The 20561-nt window shown below is 42.5% G+C and overlaps 1 protein-coding gene across 3 annotated transcripts in view; it reads right to left on the bottom strand.

Annotated features, from left to right (window-relative positions):
• Positions 1-2811: 2811 nt before the first annotated feature.
• TASL (TLR adaptor interacting with endolysosomal SLC15A4) overlaps positions 2812-20561 on the bottom strand; it is a 94346-nt gene continuing 76596 nt past the window's right edge. For 2 of the 3 annotated variants that reach the window (XM_050936714.1, XM_050936716.1), the window contains one exon: positions 2812-6233. In XM_050936714.1, coding sequence (XP_050792671.1) covers positions 5363-6232 — 870 coding nt within the window. In that variant the 5' untranslated portion in view covers position 6233 and the 3' untranslated portion in view covers positions 2812-5362. Of the gene's footprint in view, positions 6234-14900; positions 15139-20561 lie in introns of those variants that run through there. The other variant, XM_050936715.1, reaches the window with a different exon arrangement.

Below are 20561 nucleotides of genomic sequence, written 5' to 3'. Positions count from 1 at the left end.
GATGTTAGGTTTGGCTTGAACAAAGACAGATATGGGAATGAACTTCAGTCTGAGTACAGAGTAATCTAAGGAAGTATCCATGTGCTTAAGGTGATACCTCCCTAAATTCAAATAATGTTTTGAAAATATCTTGGCCAGGGACAAGAGGTGGATGACACCTAGTTATCTCAAGGAGCAGGTTCAATACAATATTAAAAAAAAACAAAAAAAAAAAGGAAGATATGTGTAAGTATTCATACAGGAGAAAGAAACAACAGTTTGTGTCCAGGGAAAGGTTGATTATTCAGCTTCTCAAAATAAGTGCACCTGTGCAAATATTATGGTCCTTATATAAAAAACACCTTAACATTTCATACTCAATTGGAAATTAACACCCTTACTTTATGGACATTCAAGAATATATCAAGGGGAGTTTCCTTGACAAGAAACTTACTGTGGCTGTGCCTGCACTAGAGAACTGAACCATTGGTAGCTGATCTAATGAGAAAGCATCGATATAAGTACCAGAGATTCAGTTGTGTCTGCTCTAACTGTGCTCTTTCAGTTTTACTCTCAATCTCCATTTACGCTTTAACACACTATTACAGTCGCACTTCCCTGTAAGTACTGAGCCTACAGTTCTCAAATCAGCTCCCTGAAACCTGCTACTGGGAGTTTTCAGTGAGCTCAGGGTAATTTTGGGGAAAGAGGTGAAATTCTCACCTTATGTTGGGCATCACCCATAATCCTTGAGGGATTTTCCCATCATTCCAGAGGTGCTGATGCTAATTCCAAAATCTTTTCTCAAAATGGAGGCTAGGGTAAATACTTATCTCTTGCTCTTTCCACAGCAAGAAAAGGGGAACTTTAAGAAAGCAGTTCCAAGGCAACTGAGAGTATGTTTTGTCAATACCAGCACAGGGCCAAAAAACAAGGCAAATAGTTCAGAGTTATTTCTACAAAGCTCATCTGCACCCTCTTACCCCACCAGCAGCACAGGAGAAACATGTGCTCTTACAGTGATTGAGAATGGTGTTCACTGAGTGCAGGGCCAGCTCTAGGCACCAGCAAACCAAGCACATGCTTGGGGAGGCACATTCTCAGGGGCGACGTTCTGGCCATCTTTTTTTTTTTTGCTTTGGGCAGCAAAAGCCTAGAGCCGACCCTGGCAGCAGCAGTGCATCACGCGCAGGAGTGCCCTGGGGCCGCTGCAGTTCGTGCCATGGGGGAACAGCGCCTGCACCTTGTGGCTGGGCTGGGCAGGCTCCAAGCAGGGGACACTCGGGCTGGGGGGCTGCCCCACAGGTCACACAGAGCTGCTTGCAGGTGCTGCAGAGTGGCTGCCCTCCAGTGCCACAGCCGGGGCTGGACAAAGCGGCCTGAGCAGCCGAGGGACTGTGGCAGGGAGGCCAGAAGCAGCAGTGGGGCCATAGAGGGCAGGGCGCTGCCGTGTGGGGCCCACATCCAGCTCTCTGGGGCTCTGCTCCCTCTGGAACTATCCTGCCCCAGGCTCCTCAGCACCCTGCTGGGGCAGTCCCCTATCTCTGCCCTCCTGGGTCCCAGCCAGTCCTGAATGTGGGAGCCCTGGCTGGAGGAATCCTGGTCTGAGGTGCGGCCCGGGACCCCCACTGCTTACTCCGACCCTGCCAGAGCAGAACCGTCTGGAGGTGATGGGGGAGTGGGCAGAATCAGCACTGGTTGGGGAAAGCCCAGGCTGGGGCGGCAGGGAGTGCGAGTGGGGGAGGGCATTGGTGGAGGGGGGGTGAAAGCCCAGCGCTGGAGTGAGGGGCAGCCTAATTTTTTTATGCTTGGGACAGCAAAAAATCTAAAGCCGGCCTTGACTGAGTGGACTGGACAGATACAACTTTGAAGTCCACGGTGAAGTTTTGCATGGCAAAATATAGTGTGTTGCACAGGCTTGTGATCAAGGCAGCTGACTTCTGGAGATCATTGTGGGCTTTAAGCCACTGGGATTCCTGAATAGCGCAGGATGTATTGATGTAACATATGTTTCCATTCTGAAGAAAAGAGTGGCAGGTTCTTGTGTGGAAGGTAGCCACATCAAATACTTGATGGCAGGGGGATGGAGCCTCGGTCTCTACTGCCAATAGAACGTATTATTAATCATCCTTTTCAATGATGCACTTCTAAATCAAAACTCCAATGAGACAGCAGCCAAAACTGCAATATATTAATCTCTTTTATCTCATTTAGCCATCTAACTGTGCTGGGTTACGTACCACCTCTCACTATAGCTAGTTACAGTTGCATCTCAGGAATCTGGGGGATGCCTGCCATGCTACATGACTCAGTGGAAACACTTTTTAAAACATATTTACTGTACTTACTAATCAAGTGCCCACCATTAAGGAAAAATAAATCAAGTTGTGGACTTATGAGAATCAGCTGATTAAAATGTCAATTGTGTGATCACAAGCCACACAGCAAATGCTATGCTTAGAGCTGAGTGTTTGCAAGAAACAATTTCAGTGCCTTGATGAGGATGCAAGCACTTTGGGCAAGAATATTCATGCCTCTGACTTTGCAATTCATTTTCTACTAACATTTGTATCAGTAAAACGCAATCATTTGGATGTTAGCAGAAAGCAACCAAAAACAGGGTACAAGTGTGGTCAAACTAAACTCATTTAAAAATCTAAATGCATATTTGTTAAAAAAAATTGCATTATTCACTTACTCTAGTGGTGCTCCACATGCTATTTGCAAATAGCTTCTAAAGGGCCCATATTCTTCTGGGCAGGTTTAAAGAAGACCATAATGAATTTGAAGAGATGTTTATTGTTAACTGATGTTGCATAACTCTCTACATGTTCCCGTGAAAATGTGTTTCTTGGATGGAAAATAGCATCATTTCTATTTGTAAATTGCATTTGATCATTGAAGTATCCTGAACTGTAACAAAAGAAAGATTACCTTTCCTGATTTGGTGCATAATAGTATTATAGTAGGTTGCTATGACAACAAGATATAATGCCCCTGTATTTGAATGGGCCCTCACTTCAAAGGTATTAGAAATCTACAAATTTCAACAATTTTTACTTCAAATATTCATTTCATCCTGAAATTATCACACAGTAGGGAAGTATACATGTTATCACTAAGCAATTTGTCACAAGAGAGTGGCAACAAAATGAAGTTTTAAGTACAGTAACATTTATTTTTTTTAAATGTTACACGCTGATAAAAAAAACTGTACAGATGAAAGTAAAAAAGATCCCACTGAGAGAGATGCAAAGGCAACTATTAAGCTCTAACGAATTGCCAAAGCAAAAATACCTGGTGGATGTTTATTAATAATTTATCATATTACAGTAGCACACAGAGGGGCTGGCCCCCCATTATGCTTGCTATTGTACAAACTCATAATAGGAGATAGTGCCTTCCACAAAGAACTGAGTCTAAAAAATGTGAATGCAAGCCTGGGGGGTGGGAAGGACTTCCTTATAAGAGTACATCAAGAACCAGGCTCTGTGATCTGAGGTGCATGACAGTGATCACAGCAAGGGAAACTATTCTGAATAAACAAGTTAATTAGGAACAAACTTTAATGTACTGCTTGCTGTGTACATGTACCGCTGCCCACTATTGGGTGGGATATTTAGACTTCCTCAAGCATTCAGTGGAAATAGTCCCGTTACCTTCAATGGGTCAGGCCTTTAGTGTGCAGCTTGGAATTCTCCCAACTACGATGAATCTGATTTTCTGCTCTCTTCAATACCCTACACCACTTGATTCATAAGAAAATATTCATTAAACAGCCTGAAAAGAGGAAGTTAAGGAAGATTCTCTTTTAGCTGAAGTGGTAGAGTGCTATGTTCTAAAGCTCAGTTCTATTCCCCAAGCTGCATTGTATCTAGCTAGCTGGCAAAAAAAAAACAATGACTCCAAGTGATTGCAAATCACTTTTCACAGTTCTTTTTAAAGGTTCAGTTCAGAGAAAAACAAATTTATACACACACTTGGGGAGCCTACTTGGCTCAGAATGGACCTTGGATTGGATCTGAGGGAAAGTGGGCAGGGAAGGTGGTGAAACAAAGAAAGTAAGGGGATGGATAGAATTGGGGCAGACAATAGAGATTAGTCATAGTTGTGAGATCTGGACACAGCTGTGTTTGGAAAGAAGGCTGAGGTTCACACTTGTACAAATGATTAGGGCCCTGCCAAATTCACGGCCATGAAAAAAGCGTCACGGACCATGAAACCTGGTCTCCCGCCATGAAATCTGGTCTTTTGTGTGCTTTTACCCTATGCTATCCAGATTTCACTAGGAAGACCAGCATTTCTCAAATTGGGGGTCCTGATCTAAAAGGGAGCTACAGGAGGGTTACAAGGTTATTTTAGGGGGATTGCAGTATTGTCACCCTCACTTCTCCACTGCCTTCAGAGCTGGGTGTTCAGAGAGTGGTGGCTGATGGCAAGCACCCAGCTCTGAAGGCAGTGCCCAGCCAGCAGCAGTGCAGAAGTAAGGGTGGCAATACCACACCATCCCATGCCATCCTTACTTCTGCGCTGCTGCCTTCAGAGCTGGGCAGCTTGAGAGCGGCGGCTGCTGACTGTGGGCCCAGCTCTGCAGGCAGCAGCATAGAAGTAAGGGTGGCAGTACCATACCGTGCCACCCTTACTTCTGCACTGGTGCTGGTGGTGGCTCTGCCTTCAGAGTTGGGCTCTGGGCCAGCAGCTACCGCTCTCCAGCTGCCAAGCTCTGAAGGCTGCGCCGATACCAGCCACAGTGCAGAAGTATGGGTGGCAGTACTGCAACCCCCCACCCCCAACAATAACGTTGCGACCTCCTCACAACTCCTTTTTGGATCAGGACCCCTACAATTACAACACCATGAAATTTCAGCTTGAAATAGCTGAAATAATGAAATGTACTATTTTTAAAACCCTACGACCGTGAAATTGACCAAAATGGACAGTGAATTTGGTTGGGCCCTACAAATGATAGAAGGGCAGATTCCAAGCAGGAGGGAGAGCTTAGCAGGACTGGGGATCCTGGGTGCAACGACAGTACAAATTATAAATAACAATAACATTTGCAGTGTTGTTGTGGGTCCCAGGATATTAGTGAGACAAGGTGGGTAAGGTAATATCTTTTATGGGACCAGCTTGGGTTGATGAAAGAGCCAAGATTTCAAGCTACACAGAGCTCTTCTTCAGGACCAGATCTGTGTAGCTCGAAGGCTTTTCTCTTTGGCCAACAAAAATTGGTCAAATAACAATACTATTCGTTATAACAGGGTTTAATTCAATGATACCAGAAAAGTACTAAACTGAGAACTTTACATTTGTATTTACAAAACCTGTGAGCTTTCTAGCTGCAGAGCACCTTAATGCCATCAGTCTACACACTGATGCTGCTTTATTGCGAAATTTGCAAACTTGGGGTGCTTATTTCACTAGATACTTTTCCACTGGCCAGTCGTAACAGGCAGTTAATGACCATGTCTTTGGCCTTGGTGGTCTCCATATTCCTCTCTCTTGATATCTGCATGCTGATTTGGTCTACGTTGGTCATGATGAGCTCAGAGGCCAGGATCTGAGTGGGGGATGCACTGTTGACCATGCTGTCCATGATATACTGCTTGTACAGCTCCACCACTTTCTGCTCTAGGTAATCATTCAGTATTGAATTGGAGAGGGGCTGCTGGTGTTGCATTATGCTGGTCACTCGCCAGCATGACGAGTACCCTTGGATGGGCTTGCGAATGAGGTCATTGGGTGGCATCCTCATGGATTCCATAGGCGGAGGAATCTCTGATGACTCCAAAAATGGGCCTATCCCACTGTCACAGGTAAAATCTGTTGTTACTGAGCTGATAGGCATCACATGGCCACCAGCAATGTGCAAATCATTGTAATTCTTGCAAATGCTTTTACAAGAAGAAGGAACTAGGTAGGTATCTCTACTTGTGGATCCTGCAGACATATCCCCAACTGGAGATGTTTGCCTTTCAAACTCCGTGCTCTGAATAACCTGCAGTAAAGTCTCTTTCTGTCTTCCATTGTGTTTGCTTCCTTTGGAATGGACTGAAGAAAAGAACTTGCCCACAGACCTGCACCTCTGAAAGAGACTTCTGCCTTGTGTTTCATCCATGGAGGAATAGGTAAAGCCACACGTGGAGCTCATCTCATGCACCTTCTCCTCTGCTGCTCGCTTTCTGTAGAGGTTGGAACTCAAGAAGTCGTCACAAAAATAGGGGATTCCACAAAGATACCCTTCTGACAACATTCTTGAAAAAAGAGGAAATGAGACATAAAAGATTAAATTAGATGATCATTATTAGGAATAAACAAACAGGAAGATGGAACAGAAAAACAACAAGAAAAGGAAAATAGTTCATTTGTTTGTAAAAAGACTTTTGTATTGATTATGTTCCCCCTGAAAATCTGTTATTGTTTGCATATAGATTAGCTTTAGATCAGGCTATTAGCATGAGAGTTTATTACTTTTTAAATGGCTTGAGTTAATGCAATGAGTGGCTAGTTCTCAAACTTTAGTACAGGTGACCTCTTTCAAATAGCAAGCCTCTGAGTGTGACCCCCTCCTTATAAATTAAAAACACTTTTTAATATATTTAACACCATTATAAATGCTGGATGCAAAGCGAGGCCTGGGGTGGAGGCTGACAGCACGCGACCCCCTGAGAGGTCCTGACTCCCAGTTTGAGAACCTCTATGTTAGACCAATCACATAAAATAATTTTATGCACACTACCACATGCAATATACTGTGTTTTTGTTTTATAAGGGTATTTTGTGCAATGGCTTGTGGTTTATATCTATGTGGTTTCTGCAGAAAGTGTATTGATTTCAGCAGGTGGCTGTAAAAGGTGATTTTTTTTTTCCATTCTCCATGCACATTCAAGCTATGGGATTTTATTTCAAAACTTGGAGGCCTTCACATGCCACAGTTGGAAAAGGTGGATCTCAGATTCATGTTCTGAGTGTAACTTCTTCCTTCTTCTCGGGCTGAATAATTGTTATTTTCGTGGTTGCTTTTTAATTTAAAAACCCCACCATATAGTGATTATACAGTGGTTTGAGCATTGGCCTGCTAAACCCAGGTTGTGAGTTCAATCCCTGAGGGGGCTATTTGGGGATTGGCCCTGCTTTGAGCAGGGGGTTGGACTAGATGATCTCCTGAGGTCCCTTCCAACACTAATAATCTATGATGATACAAATTTCTGTACTTAGATTGACTAATAATGGTTATCAGGCAATCCGAATGCTCACTTTGAGTTCCCAAACTGAGACAGCTAGGGCCTGGTTTTCAGGCATTCTCAGTACTCACAGCTCCTTTGGTTGGAGTTTTGGATGTTCAGCAGTTCTGGAAATGGGGTCTGTCATAAACAGATAGTTAAGGGTTAATGCCTCTTTTACCTGTAAAGGGTTAAGAAGTTCACCTAGCCTAGCTGACATCTGACCAGAGGAACCAATGGGGGAACAAGATGTTTCAAAAGGAAGGAGGGAAGTTTTCCTTTGTTTAGAGTTTCAGTTTCAGCTGGAGTGAAAAAGATCAAGGAACCAGCCTCTTATCAGAGTAGTAAGTTTTAGAAAGGGATAAATAGGTTTATGTTTATTTGCTTTGTAACTTGTCTTGGTACCATTAAGGGAATTATCAGATTTGGGTATTCTTGTGTGTATTAAGATTTTTGCCCAGAGGAACATCCTCTGTGTTTTGAATCTATTGTCTGTGAGAGTAGCTGGTATGCTAATCTCCCCAGAGGGTTTTCTTTTACCTCTCTTTTCTTTAATTAAAAGCCTTCTTTTTAAATACCCAGTTGATTTTTTCCTTGTTTTTAGATCCAAGGGGGTTGAATCTGGATCTACCAGGAGTTGGTGCGAGAAAGGAGAGGGGATGGTTAATTTCTCCTTGTTTTAAGATCCAAGGGGTTTGGATCTGTGTTCACCAGGAAATTGGTGAAGTCTCTCAAGACTACCCAGGGAAGAAAAGTAGTGCTTGGGGATGGTGGCAGCGATACCAGATCTAAGCTGGTAATTAAGCTTAGAAGCGTCCATGCAGGTCCCCACATCTGTACCCTAAAGTTCAGAGTGGGGAAGGAACCTTGACAGGGTCACACTGTCTCAATCAGACACCCAGAAATCAAAGATCCCAAATCATTGGCTAGTTTTAAGAATTTAGGCCACACAGTATAGTTACAGAAAAATAGCCATACAATGATTATTGAAATCAGACACTTAGAAACCAGTCGGAGTGCATAGTACTGCGTAACTGGGAGACACATGCATCGTTATGCATCAGCAAATGTTCAGCATCCCTGCACTCTGATCATTCAATTTCAGTATAATTATTCATAATTATAAATCAGTTTTTCTAAACAAGTGACAGGAAAATATCCTGTAAGAAACGGGTCCTAGACCAGTCTCACATGGTATAGCAAAGAGGAAGTTGAGTTTTATCAAGCAGATTTCACATGTTCAAATCATTTTTATCACAAAACTACCAAGTGATTGGTTAGAAATTAAAGTCTTCATTTTAGTAGTGTGTAGAACTCTTCATTTAATATTTAATCCAATTATAAAATGTAACAGGCATAGATATTGTCTCCACAGGCAGGAACACCTGTTATAGATATTTCTCAGTTTGACAGTTTCAGAATACTGGAACTGAGAGCACACAAGTGACTGGAAAATGCTTATACAAACTGTGAAAGGAAAGGGGGTATCATTATTTGGCACATGGGATACTACATGCCAACTTTGTTGTTGTTGCTCATTATTGGCAGGTGTGATAGGGCTTTCACCTCCTCCAAAAGCCGTTCCTTGCATTACTGCAGCCATTGCAAAATGTGGCAATACATATTGGACAAAGTCCTGGTCCTGGCTCTGGAACCATCCTCTGAAACTGAGGCAGAAAGGAGCTGTCAGCAGGAGAGAACAGGCCCATCAGAGCAAGAACCCATTCCGAGTTAGCAGGGAGGAGAAAGCAATTCATCCAGGGCCTCTCAGAAGGTAATCTATGTGTGGAGATAATATCTACATAAATATGTTAGGGACTCTGGGTCCTGGCTGTCCTCTCTCCCTGTGGCAACTCCATGTTTACCACAGCCCTGTGACTGCAGAAACTGTGGTTAGCAGAACACAGGAAGAGACATAGACTCGTGTCCATGGAGGGTTCCAGAGAGGGGGAGATCTCTTTCCCAAGAGGACACCTTGCCCCCCTCAGATGACTGGTTTCTAGCATCCCTTCCTTTTAAACAGCTACAGAAACCCTATCGGGGGGTTAATTGCCCTTAGGATTAGTTGCTGCTGGTATACTTTATTTATTAGCCACACTAAGAGAGCCATGAAAATCTGTTGCAGATGCCAGATAAATTCTGCTTCCCTCATAGCAGGAGGAGATGCCAAAATAGTTCTCTCCTGTAGTCTTTCACAGGAAAGGGTAGTGTGTTGACTTTAACTTTGGTCAGAGCAAAGATGGAATTATTGTGATACTGACCCATATACTTATTTTTGGTGTAAATATTGAGAAACAAGTAAAACTACATTACATGATCTATCCCATTTCTAATAATTGTACATAGTCTGTGCCCAGTTTATGTAGCATGTGTCATCATTGTTTTCCCAGCTGCCAGATGTACCATTCTTCTATCACAAAGTGATGTAGCAGGGAATTGAAACTGCTGGTTTCATTTCTTTGGCCAAATTCTGTAGTTCTTATTTTCAGGGTTAGATCACACCCAGTGTTGATGGGGGGAACCCAGAAAAGTCATGAAACCGAACAAGTTCAGACCCACAGAGTACTTGGAAAAATCTAGTTGGCTGAGAGGGCTTTAGAGGATTGTTTCCCTTTCAGCCTGCAGATGTTCCCAGATCTTCAAGTGAAATCGTGCTGAGGTGAGTGGCAATTCTGAGGACCTGGACATTTACACAGAAGCTCAATACATTCACATTATCCCCTACATCTTCTGCCCATCCATTCAGCTAGAAGCAGGCTTCCATAGTCTCACTACTGGCAACTGGCCACATAGAGGGAATTTGCATGTGGAAAGGGTCAGCATTATTTCCTGTAGGTGCTTTTTCTTTGGTAAAGGAAGAACAGTTATTCCCAGTTCCACTTTCTCCTGCCTCCAATACACATGCACGCCACAGCGTCCCAAATGTACAGAGATCGTGTATATGAGATTGCACAGAGTTGGGGCGATGAGGATTTCATACTTCTTTAGATCAGTCCATTTTTCTCCTGTCCTCCCTTGAAAAATTCACATGGATGTTTCATTCCAAGGGGGACAGACAGAGCAGATGGCCTAGTTCACAGTCTTTACTCTTGACGTTTTTTGCCTGAGACAGGGCTGCTGAACTTTTCCCTTGCTTGGTTGTTATTTTTTAATATGGTGATTGAGTAAATTCTAAAGGAATACTAGCATAGCTTGCACTGGGGAGGAATAAAAGAAGCACTGCCTGTTATAAATTCTTTATTACCTTTATCTTTTTGGTTTTTAAACCCAAATCCCTGGCATCTGCCTTAACCTGGGTATTTTCTATATTTCAGTGGAGAGAAGAGTCGAGCTTTGATCTATGCTGCTAAAGTTAGTGTGACTACAGTGAGCCTCTGCACAAATGCCCAGAACCCAGAAATATCATAGGCTTTCTCAGACTGGCAGATCCACTGCTTGGAGATGATGGCAATGTGTGTACAAACAGCCCAGTGCATAGCTGATAGAGAAGCTATATAGAATTGAACTGACTGCCTTGCCTAGGCTAAGCAAGAGCCTGGAGTAATATATATATATAAGAAGAGTAATAAATAAAATCTGCTTGTCCCCTAAAAAGCCTGAGTGAGGTGGAAGATTTCTAGAGAAAGTGAAAGGAATGTAGTACAGCTATGGGCAAAAGGATATGTGGAATGGGGCTTTTAGAAAAGGACAGATGCAAATACATTTGGGCATGCAAAGTCCCAAAGTACAGTCCTAAATAATGTTACAGGTATGCTGTTTGGTCTCTGGAGTCCAGCTTTGTTATAACCCTATAACATAGGGTTATATACATATAACCCTATGTATAGGGAACAGCTATATGTTCCCTATACATACACAAAGCTTCCTAGAATCATAGGTGCAAATAATCCCTTCTCCCTTCATGGGCAGGGGGGGACGGGGAGGAATGAAAATCCTATGGATCCCTTTCAGGAAATCCTCTCCCACCCCCTAGGACTCAGAGAAGCCCTTCCATGAGGTCTGGATCCTGGTGGGAGGATGTAGAGCAAAGGCCCACCCTATGGGGAGTTTATACAAAAGTTATAGTGACTATCAGTATTACCTTTATGCCTTATGGCACTCTTACTTCCTATTCCCATCTTGAGGAGCTATAGCTGGAAGTGGAGTCCTGACAGTGCAGTATCTGTGGAGGCCTCACTGGCAGGATGCATAGGGGGCTAGGAAGAGTCAGGAAAGAGAGTGGAGCCATAAGATTTCCATGAAGATGGCCACACCTGTGGTGGATTCCCTGACATTCCCAGATTTAGGAAACTGAACCTCCTGCTCATGGCTTAAATTCAGCTGGAGCTGTCCAGAGCAAAGCTCTGATCAATATTTTCAAACCCACAGGACAGAAGCCCTGAGCCCCGGGGAGCTCTGAGAAATACTCTATGAGAATTTAAGCCCTACTCCTGCTCATTTGATGAGCAGTAACTTTCCCCCTTCCACCACCCAACATGTACACAATGGAACAGTCTTGTACAAATTGTCCATGGGAAACCCCAATAAGTTTCCAGTCCCCTACACCTTTTGTCCAATTTGGTCTTTATTTCAGGTCAGAAAAAGTTCCCTGGGCCAACCACTCTAAATTACATTTTGCAAGACTCTGCATCTGAAAAGTCCTATAGCAAAGCTGTGTGACGTTGCACTCTATATGATTCTATAAATATATGCTAATAAGTAAATACAATGTAACTGGAATATGCTTCATGCAAAAGGTCTTTTGTAAGGTATCATTACAAAGTTTATTATCTACTGAGTGTGGTCATCCTATTTGTATAAATGTATCATTCTTGTATCTGAAACAAGAAATATGAAATATAACTCTGAGGGCCTATTGTAATTATGCAATACACAAAGCTTCCTAGAATCATAGGTGATTATTTGCATAGGGATTATTTGCACCTATGATTCTAGGAAGCTTTGTATATTGCATAATGGGCCATTAATGGTGGTTTGGAATCTTGATGGCTCCCATCAACCAGGACAATTGACTGTGGATGGCTCTGTTTGCAGGCAAGCCTTCCGGTGAGTCAGGCTGGGAGGAATGAAGGCTTAAAATCTTACAGTGACGTGATCATGTCACCTGAACTGGAATTCATCTTTAACCTGGTGCTTTTCCATTGAGAAGGAGGGGGTTGACCCCAGAGAGGGACAAAGTATTCCCACCTTATGCAAAAGATATATAAAGGGATGGAACAGAAGAAAGGGGAGAGAGGAGCCATCATGAAGAATCTCCTAGCTACCACCTGAGCTGGAACAAGAGCCAGGGAAAGAATTGTGCCCAGGCCTGGAAGGTGTCCAGTCTGAGGAAAAAACTTACTGAAACATCTCTGAGGGTAAGATTATCTGTATTCAGTTTGATTAGACATAGATTTGCATATTTTATTTTACTTTGCTTGGTGACTTACTTTGTGCTGTCTGTTATTACTTGGAACCACTTAAATCCTACTTTCTGTATTTAATAAAATCATCTTTTACATATTAATTAACTCAGAGTACATATTAATACCTGTGGGAGCAAGCATCTGTGCATATCTCTGTATCAGTGTTATATAGATTAAACAGTGTTAAACAATTTATGAGTTTACGCTGTATAAGCTTTATACAGGGTAAAACGGTTTTATTTGGGGTTAAACCCCACTGGGAGTTGGGCATTTGAGTGTTAAAGACAAGAGCACTTCTGTAGGCTGCTTTCCGGGAAGCCTACAGCTGTTAGGGGATATGGTTCAGACCCTGGGTTTGCAGCAGGCTAGTGGGTCTGGCTCAAACCAGGTAGGGCACTGAAGTCCTAAACTGCCAGAACAGAAAAGCAGGGGCAGAAGTAGTCTTAGCACATCAGGTGGCAGCTCCCGGGGGGGTTCTGTGATCCAACCAGTCACAAGCTGTTTTTAAATATTTACAGTGACTGTTCCTCAAGTGCTTCTATTGGGAATTCATTATGCTGCTCTGTTGCCATTATGGCTAAGAACCTTTCCAAATAGCAAATAAACACCTGTCTTCATTAGCCTCAGACACGATCTCCTTTGCCTACTGCCACCTAAAGCTAGGAGTTATTTTCTTCCCTTGTATATAACTTTCTTGAGGGTGTTTGCCAGCTGTGATCATGATTCCTCTGAATCTTCTCCTTGTCTAGATTACAATTATATGGGCCAAAGCTTCCAAACTAGCTGCCTAAATTATACAGAACATGCATTTGCCTGCACAAAGGGGGTACAAAGGAACATAGGAATTGCCATTCTGGATTGGGCAGTTGCTGTCTCGAATCCACTAACCTGTCTCTGACAGTGGTCAATACCAGGTGCTTCAGAGGAAGGTGAAAAAAAAAACACCTCCATAATGGGCAATCATGGCACAACCTACCTATAACTAACTCTGCCAGTGTGAAACCGAAGCCCAAAGATTTTCAGCCCAGGGCTGCAACCGAAACCTGAGCACTGCTTCGACTCCAGGCCAGAGGGCTCTGGCTTTAGCTTTGGGCAGTGGGGCTCAGGTTTCAGCTCCGGCCCAGGACCCCTGCAAGTCTGACACCAGCACTGGTGACCCCATTAAAACCCACTGGCAACCCGCAGTTTGAGTACCCCTGTCCTAGACAATTTAGAGTGATACAATCTTTGTTTCTACACATCTACATGTCTCTCTTATAAGCAAATTTAAATCTCTGGCTAGTCAGTCTTAACTTTGTGGATTTTGTATGTGCATTTTAAAGCTGTATCCATGTTGTGATAATTCATTAATATTTTGCATCTGAAGTAATTGGAGCAGGGGAAAATAGATTCATGTGCTCTTGTCACTGAAAGTGTTACACTTACTAGGAGTGGGGGACAGAGAAAGAGCTACAGTACATTACTATTGAAACTATTGCCATGTTATGAAGAGTGAACAGTAGGAGAGTGCATGAACCTGACCATGGAATGAAAGGGTTACATCTGCTGAGGACTAAATGCAAGAAAGAGAGAGAGAGAGAGTGTGTGTGTGTGTGTGTGTGTATGTGTGCACGCGCGCACTCCTGAATTTGCTGTGAGTCTAGAAAATGCAAGGATTAAAGGTCCTACGGGTAATATTTATTTTAACCATAATTGGGTTGCTCAGAAAAATTCTAAACCTTTTGACACAGATATACAATATCCATTTTTTACTTGGGGAAAACAATCTGCATCTGCAGTACTCTACCTCTAAACTGTTGCTTGGATAACTTCCTAACTCATACACGCATATCAATGAAAAATGGTATGACCAGCATAAAAGCAGCACATTCAATTACACTTGCTTTAAAAGTGTTACATAATGTAGATTATTATTATTTTATTACTTGTATTATGGTAGTGCCTAGAGCCCTAGTCATGTACCAAGAGCTCACACAGGATCTGAGTGACTATGTTTTCATATCCTTAAGCCACATCAAAGACTAACTATTGTGACTCATGGTTCTGGAGGCAGATACACTAGACTGGAGTTTGTAATATACTTACCATTTCTGAAGGAACCAGAAATTGCATGTGGACATTCACAGAGGCTATGTAAAATCCTTGAAAACCTACACTATCCACATGCCAATCAAACAAAGATTATCTGGATTTTACCAGTGTGATTGCCAATCAGACACTAACAAGCCAAGTGTAGAGGCAAGAAAAATATTTACAAAGAATTGTATAGTATATAATGTCTTTTATTTCTTACCTTCAAGAGTTTAGCTGCTTTCCTGAGACAGAAGATACACAACAGCAAATGACCATGCAGAGAAAACTTGTAGTTCTTCCAGATAGTTTAAAAGCTCACTTGTATGTAGCTTTTTTCACATTGCAAAGTTGACATGTATTTTGTTTCTCACTCTCCATTACTCAGAAGAATTAAAGGGAAGTCCCTGGGAGATTTGGAGGATTTATAACTGACTTATTAGAACCACACCATATTAGACTCTTTCTTCCTCTTTTTATGCCAAAATGAAACTGTGTTGTGAAACTAAATGTTGTTAAAATAGTATATTGCAACATAACACGTGTGTACCCATCAGCCTATGCTGCCAGTTCCGTAAAGAGAGATGTTAATGAAATGAAAAAATATAGCAATCTGAGAGAGTTGGATAATCTAGAATTCAGTTGTGTCTTACCCCAGCTTCACTCTATTCATGTAATTTTTCATCATTACAGAGATGGTAAGTCACCATAGGACCAAACAGGAATCCATTCCTTAGCAGGCACACGGTCTCATAAAGACCCTATTACATCTAGCCTACTGCCAAATGAGCCAGTACAAGATGCTATTGGCACATCTGAATTGACCCCAAAAGGCTAAATAAGAGTTAGCTGAAAAAGGGTTATCAGATTCTTGTACTGGGAAAATGAATGCAAACTTTTCTTCCTCTTTTTTTTTTTTAACTAAACCCTATATTATTTTTCTTTAAGAAGTCTAAGGTTTTATTAGAAGCACAGAACTCTAGCTGCTAACCAGCTGAGGTATATATGCAGGTATATCATGTAGCATGATTGAATTATGTAAGTCACTTGGAAAAACTGGAATCAATCAAAAAGACTGAGATCCGTGCTATCCTGGAACACTGCGGGGGAGGACAGCCTTCCTTATCCCTTCATCTGTTCAGGAGAAATTGTACTGTACCATGGAACTATTTTCATTAGGCGATGATGGCTCTTCCACAGAGCCCAATAAGGTCCTGCATTTTACTAGAGCAGGGATAGATTCTAAAGAAAAATCTGAAATATGTAGATAATCATCTTCATTGTGATAATACCTACGCATCCCTTGAAACTCAAATTCATTAGACCCCACCTTATGCTACTTCAGATGCCAGTGTCTCATTTTTTCATTTAGTCCAACTTTAAGTCTGAGTAGCAATAATATACAATGTCCTCTGAACCTTAGTCTTGAGAATCTGGCAAGAGACACCTGTTATCACATGTGTACATTTAACAGATGTAGTTTTTTCAAGCTTCATTCTTTGGGGGCAAATTCAGGCCTGGTTTTGCCCATCTGCCTGGGATAAATTTGGCTCTGTAGCTGGAATAGGGCATATCAAAGGTTCAAATAGTGAGTGATATTGTGAAGTATTACACTGATTTTCAGGTAATTATAAAATGACGAATATATGCTACAAGTTATCTTTTCTGGGTAACTACCATCTTCAGAAAAGGAAAGATAAAATATGAATTTTCCTCCACAGATAATGCAGCGTCCTCCTCCCCTCCATTAATATGATTTGCTTAATGTGCTGCCACTTTAGACTCTTCTCTCAAACCTCCATTACCCATTGAGCTGCTGGGAATCACTAGCTTTTCTGTATTCTACAGAGCTCCATACAGCTGGTAGCTCAACAGTTCCGCTGAGAATAAAAACATCAAAAAATGAGTTTTTGCTAATGCAAAAGCACCTCCAGGAATAACTTAAGAAGAGTGATCAGAATTTTAAAACTAGGTGTCTAAAGTGGGGCTTCTAGATGCATATATCATCATCTAGATACAAGTGGCCTGATTTCCAAAAGAGATGAGCATTTCTAAGTCAGTGGGAGCTGCAACTTTCCAGAAATATTGAAAATCTATCTACTTTTATTCCAGTGCCTCAAGGGATTTAAAGACCTAACTTTAGGCACCCGGCTTGAAAAAATTAGCCAGTGCTCACTGCTTTACAGGACACAAAAACCATGATAGTCTGTTCTCATTCATCCTACTGTAGCTATAAGTTCTACAGGAAGAGATTTTTAATATTGTACTTTCTCATAAGACAGGTTGAGTATTAACACCCTGATATTTTGCAAGAGCAAGGATCAACCTTTTGGTAGATATCCATGTTTCCTAGTGCCCTTGTTCATCTTCATCTGAAGGGCTATCCTCAGGCGAGCAGAATTATCACATGAATTGTTACGCTCTGATTTATAATCTGTTCTTTAACCTTAGCAATCTGAGGGTCAAACTGAAAGGTGAGTGCACTGCTGGGACTCTAAGATGCTGTAACACATCACCTTCTGCCCCCCTTATCCTGTGCCTAAATTGGCTTGAGCTGGCATTACTGCCACAATGAGAGGGCTCAGATGATGGTGCAAATTGCAGCAGCTTTGAAACTCATTCAGATTATTATCTGAATTTTGCTCTGAATATTTGTGGCTCCATTTACTTATTATGCTCAATAGCCTTTGGCATCTAATGTGTACCTGTCTCAGGCAGACTCAGAGCCAGATTCACTGACGCTGGCAAAAAGCCCATTTCAATGGCATCTCTCTGCAAGAGAGAGAGGATTCCCCTTGGAATGACAACTTTAATTCTACTTGTGACCCCATAATCAGTAGGAATGTGCCGACATAGCTCAGCCCTGGCTCCCCTAGACCTCCCTACTCCCCAGCCAATGTTGACCACCTTTTGTGGGTGGTAATGCTGCACTATTGCAAACGTGAAGAGAAGGCTGAAGCTGCTTCACATACTTTATACAAACTCCACCACGGGAACTTTATGATTGAGATCCCATATCAATACAGGCTGAATATGGGCCTGCGTAGTTAAACACTGCAAAGATGGCTGCATTTCAGCAGTGAGTGAAAGGCTATTTGTCTTTGTAAAATTTGTGCAGTGTTTCGGGAACCAGTGAGGTGAAAGACACTTTATATATTTCTATTGTTATGAATATTATTATTAGGTGCCGACTCTGTGGGTTTTCCAGGGCTGGAACACCCATGGGAAAAAAATGCGCTGCAGCCCCCCATCAGCTTCTCCTCCTCCTCCCCAGTGCCTCCCACCTGCCGGCAGCTCTGCCAATCAGCGCTTCCCTCTCCCTCCTAGCACTCACCATGGATCAGCTGTTTAGCAGTGTGCAGGAGGTGCTGGGGGTAGGGAAAAGAGTGAGGGTGGGATGTGCTTGGGGGAGGGGCAGAACAGGTTGGGAAGAGGCAAGGCAGGGGTGGGAACAGGAGGAGTGGGATGTGGCAGGGCGGGAAGAAGTAGGTGGGGGTGGGGCTTTAGGAGTAGGGGTGGAGTGGGGATGGGGCCTGATGGAATGGGGGTGGGGTCTGGGGTAGAGCAGGGGTCAAGCACACACACCCCTAGGAAAGGACAAAGTCGGTGCCTTTGGTAGGAAATAAACTCAGTCTGCATGCAGATGTCCATATTTTTTTTTTTTGGTGCATATATTCAAGCTGTACAGAACAAAGGTGCACACTGACATATCTGCAGACCAGACCAATTCAGAAACTCCTTCATGCTCATATATCATTAACTGGGGACTCTGAAACTGCAAAGGTTATAATTACATAGCCAAACTTTATAGCCTACTCTACTTATGATTTTATGCAGTATCACAAAGGGCTGCTATGAATCTTTTCCCTCTTAGAAAAAAAGACAGGCAAATATTTCAATACCTTAATTTATTATGTGAGAGATATCATGAATAATTCAAGAAGCGTGACCATGTGTTAGCAAAATCAATATTTCAAGTTGCATAATACACTACTTTCTTAATTACAGTCCAGCACTACTTTCACACATTGATAATCACATACATACTATCAATTACTTAAATAAAACAACAATAATCTTTCAGTGAGGAAGAAATATCATGGTTCTGTACAGTTCCTCTTTCTCATCCTTCTCTGTACTTAATAGAAAGCAAATTAATAGAGTGTCCTAAATAAAATATAGTGCCATTCAGTTAAACGTCTATTTGCAGCTGATTCCTCTACTCCCATGCAAAAAACTGCATCAGAAAAACACAGAAGCAAATTCCCCTTCACTGCTGCTATGCATGTCCCAGTACTGTGTGCATGTATGCAGCTCAGTAGTGAGATGTTCTTTCCAGGCCTCATTGAAAGCCCACTGAACTGAATGGAAGGACTCCCATTGAAATTGATGGGGTTTTGGATCAGACTCCAAGGAAATGAGAATTCTGAACATACCTAATAATGGAGTGTATTTCCTGGATGTACCGTGTGTGTCCTTCAACATTTACAGGGCCCGGTTTGGGCAAAATGGATCTAGAAGCAAAACATGTTCACAGAATCCAAATCTGTGCACACATATGGGTAGTTGAATATGCTACTGCCCAATTTTCATGTGCAATTAACCTTCTGCATGCACAACTACGCGTGTTGGGTTTTGGAGAGCAGGGGAGGGGAGCAGAAAATATGAGCTAGATTCACAAAAGGACATAGGCGCCTAACTGCCATTTTAGGCACCTAAATCCCAGCATCAGGCCCAATTGTGATTTACAAAGCTCTCACTCAGCTGCTCTGAACTCTTTAGATACCTAAAGTCACTGGGCACCTAAATTTCTGGAGTAAAAATTCCTGAGGCACTTACATTTCTGCCTCTGGACATGCACACTGCATTCTCACCGCAGGCATTCAGACACCTAAGCCCAGAACAATGCACAGACCAGGATAAGACAGATGTTCCTCTGCCCAAGTTGCTGGCAAGGCCTGATATGGTAAGCTAGCTCAGGCCTCGCCTACCAGATCTGATTCCTGTAAGTAAGTGTGCACATAACAGACAGCAGGGGAAAGAGCAGCTCCCTAATAACTTTTAGGGTGGTTGGGATGCTCACTTGGGATATGGAATACCTCCCCCCAATTTAAGTCCCCCCTCTGCCTGAGGAGGAGAAGGGATTTGAAGTGGGAACTGCTGCCTCTCAGGTGCATGCTCTAACTCAGGGGTTGGCAACCTTTCAGAAGTGGTGTGTCAAATCTTCATAAATTCACTCTAATTTAAGGTTTCACATGCCAGTAATACATTTTAACATTTTTAGAAGGTCTCTTTCTATAAGTCTATAATATATAACTAAACTATTGTTGTATGTAAAGTAAATAAGGTTTTTTAAATGTTTAAGAAGCTTCATTTAAAATTAAATTAAAATGCAGAGCCCCCCAGACTGGTGGCCAGGACCCAGGCAGTGTGAGTTCCACTGAAAATCAGCTAGCGTGCCGACTTCAGCACCCGTGCCAAAGGTTGCCTACCCCTGCTCTAACCATTTGGCTATGGGATATTCTGATGTGGAGCTCCTTCAGTCTCTCTAGCTGAAGGTGTTCCACTGTGAATAAATACATGGTTCAGGCATCTGATCCAAAGATCAGAGGGGTAGCCGTGTTAGTCTGGATCTTTGAAAGCAGCAAAGATTCTGTGGCACCTTATAGACTAATAAATGTATTGGAGCATGAGCTTTCGTGGGTGAATACCCACTTCATCAGATGTATGTAGTGGAAATTTCCAGAGGCAGGTATAAATAATCCAAAGAGACTCCCAAGCAGAGGGAAGCACTTCCCTGCAGCCTGACTTGGGCCTGGTCTACATTAGAAAATTAAGACACATCCCTCATCTTGGCATCTTCCACTGGCTAGCTTAGGTGAGA

Source organism: Gopherus flavomarginatus, chromosome 1, assembly GCF_025201925.1.
Source record: "Gopherus flavomarginatus isolate rGopFla2 chromosome 1, rGopFla2.mat.asm, whole genome shotgun sequence".
Lineage (NCBI taxonomy): Eukaryota > Metazoa > Chordata > Testudines > Testudinidae > Gopherus > Gopherus flavomarginatus.
Note: the sequence above shows the minus strand (reverse complement) of the source record. Positions and strands in the feature narration are given on the sequence as shown.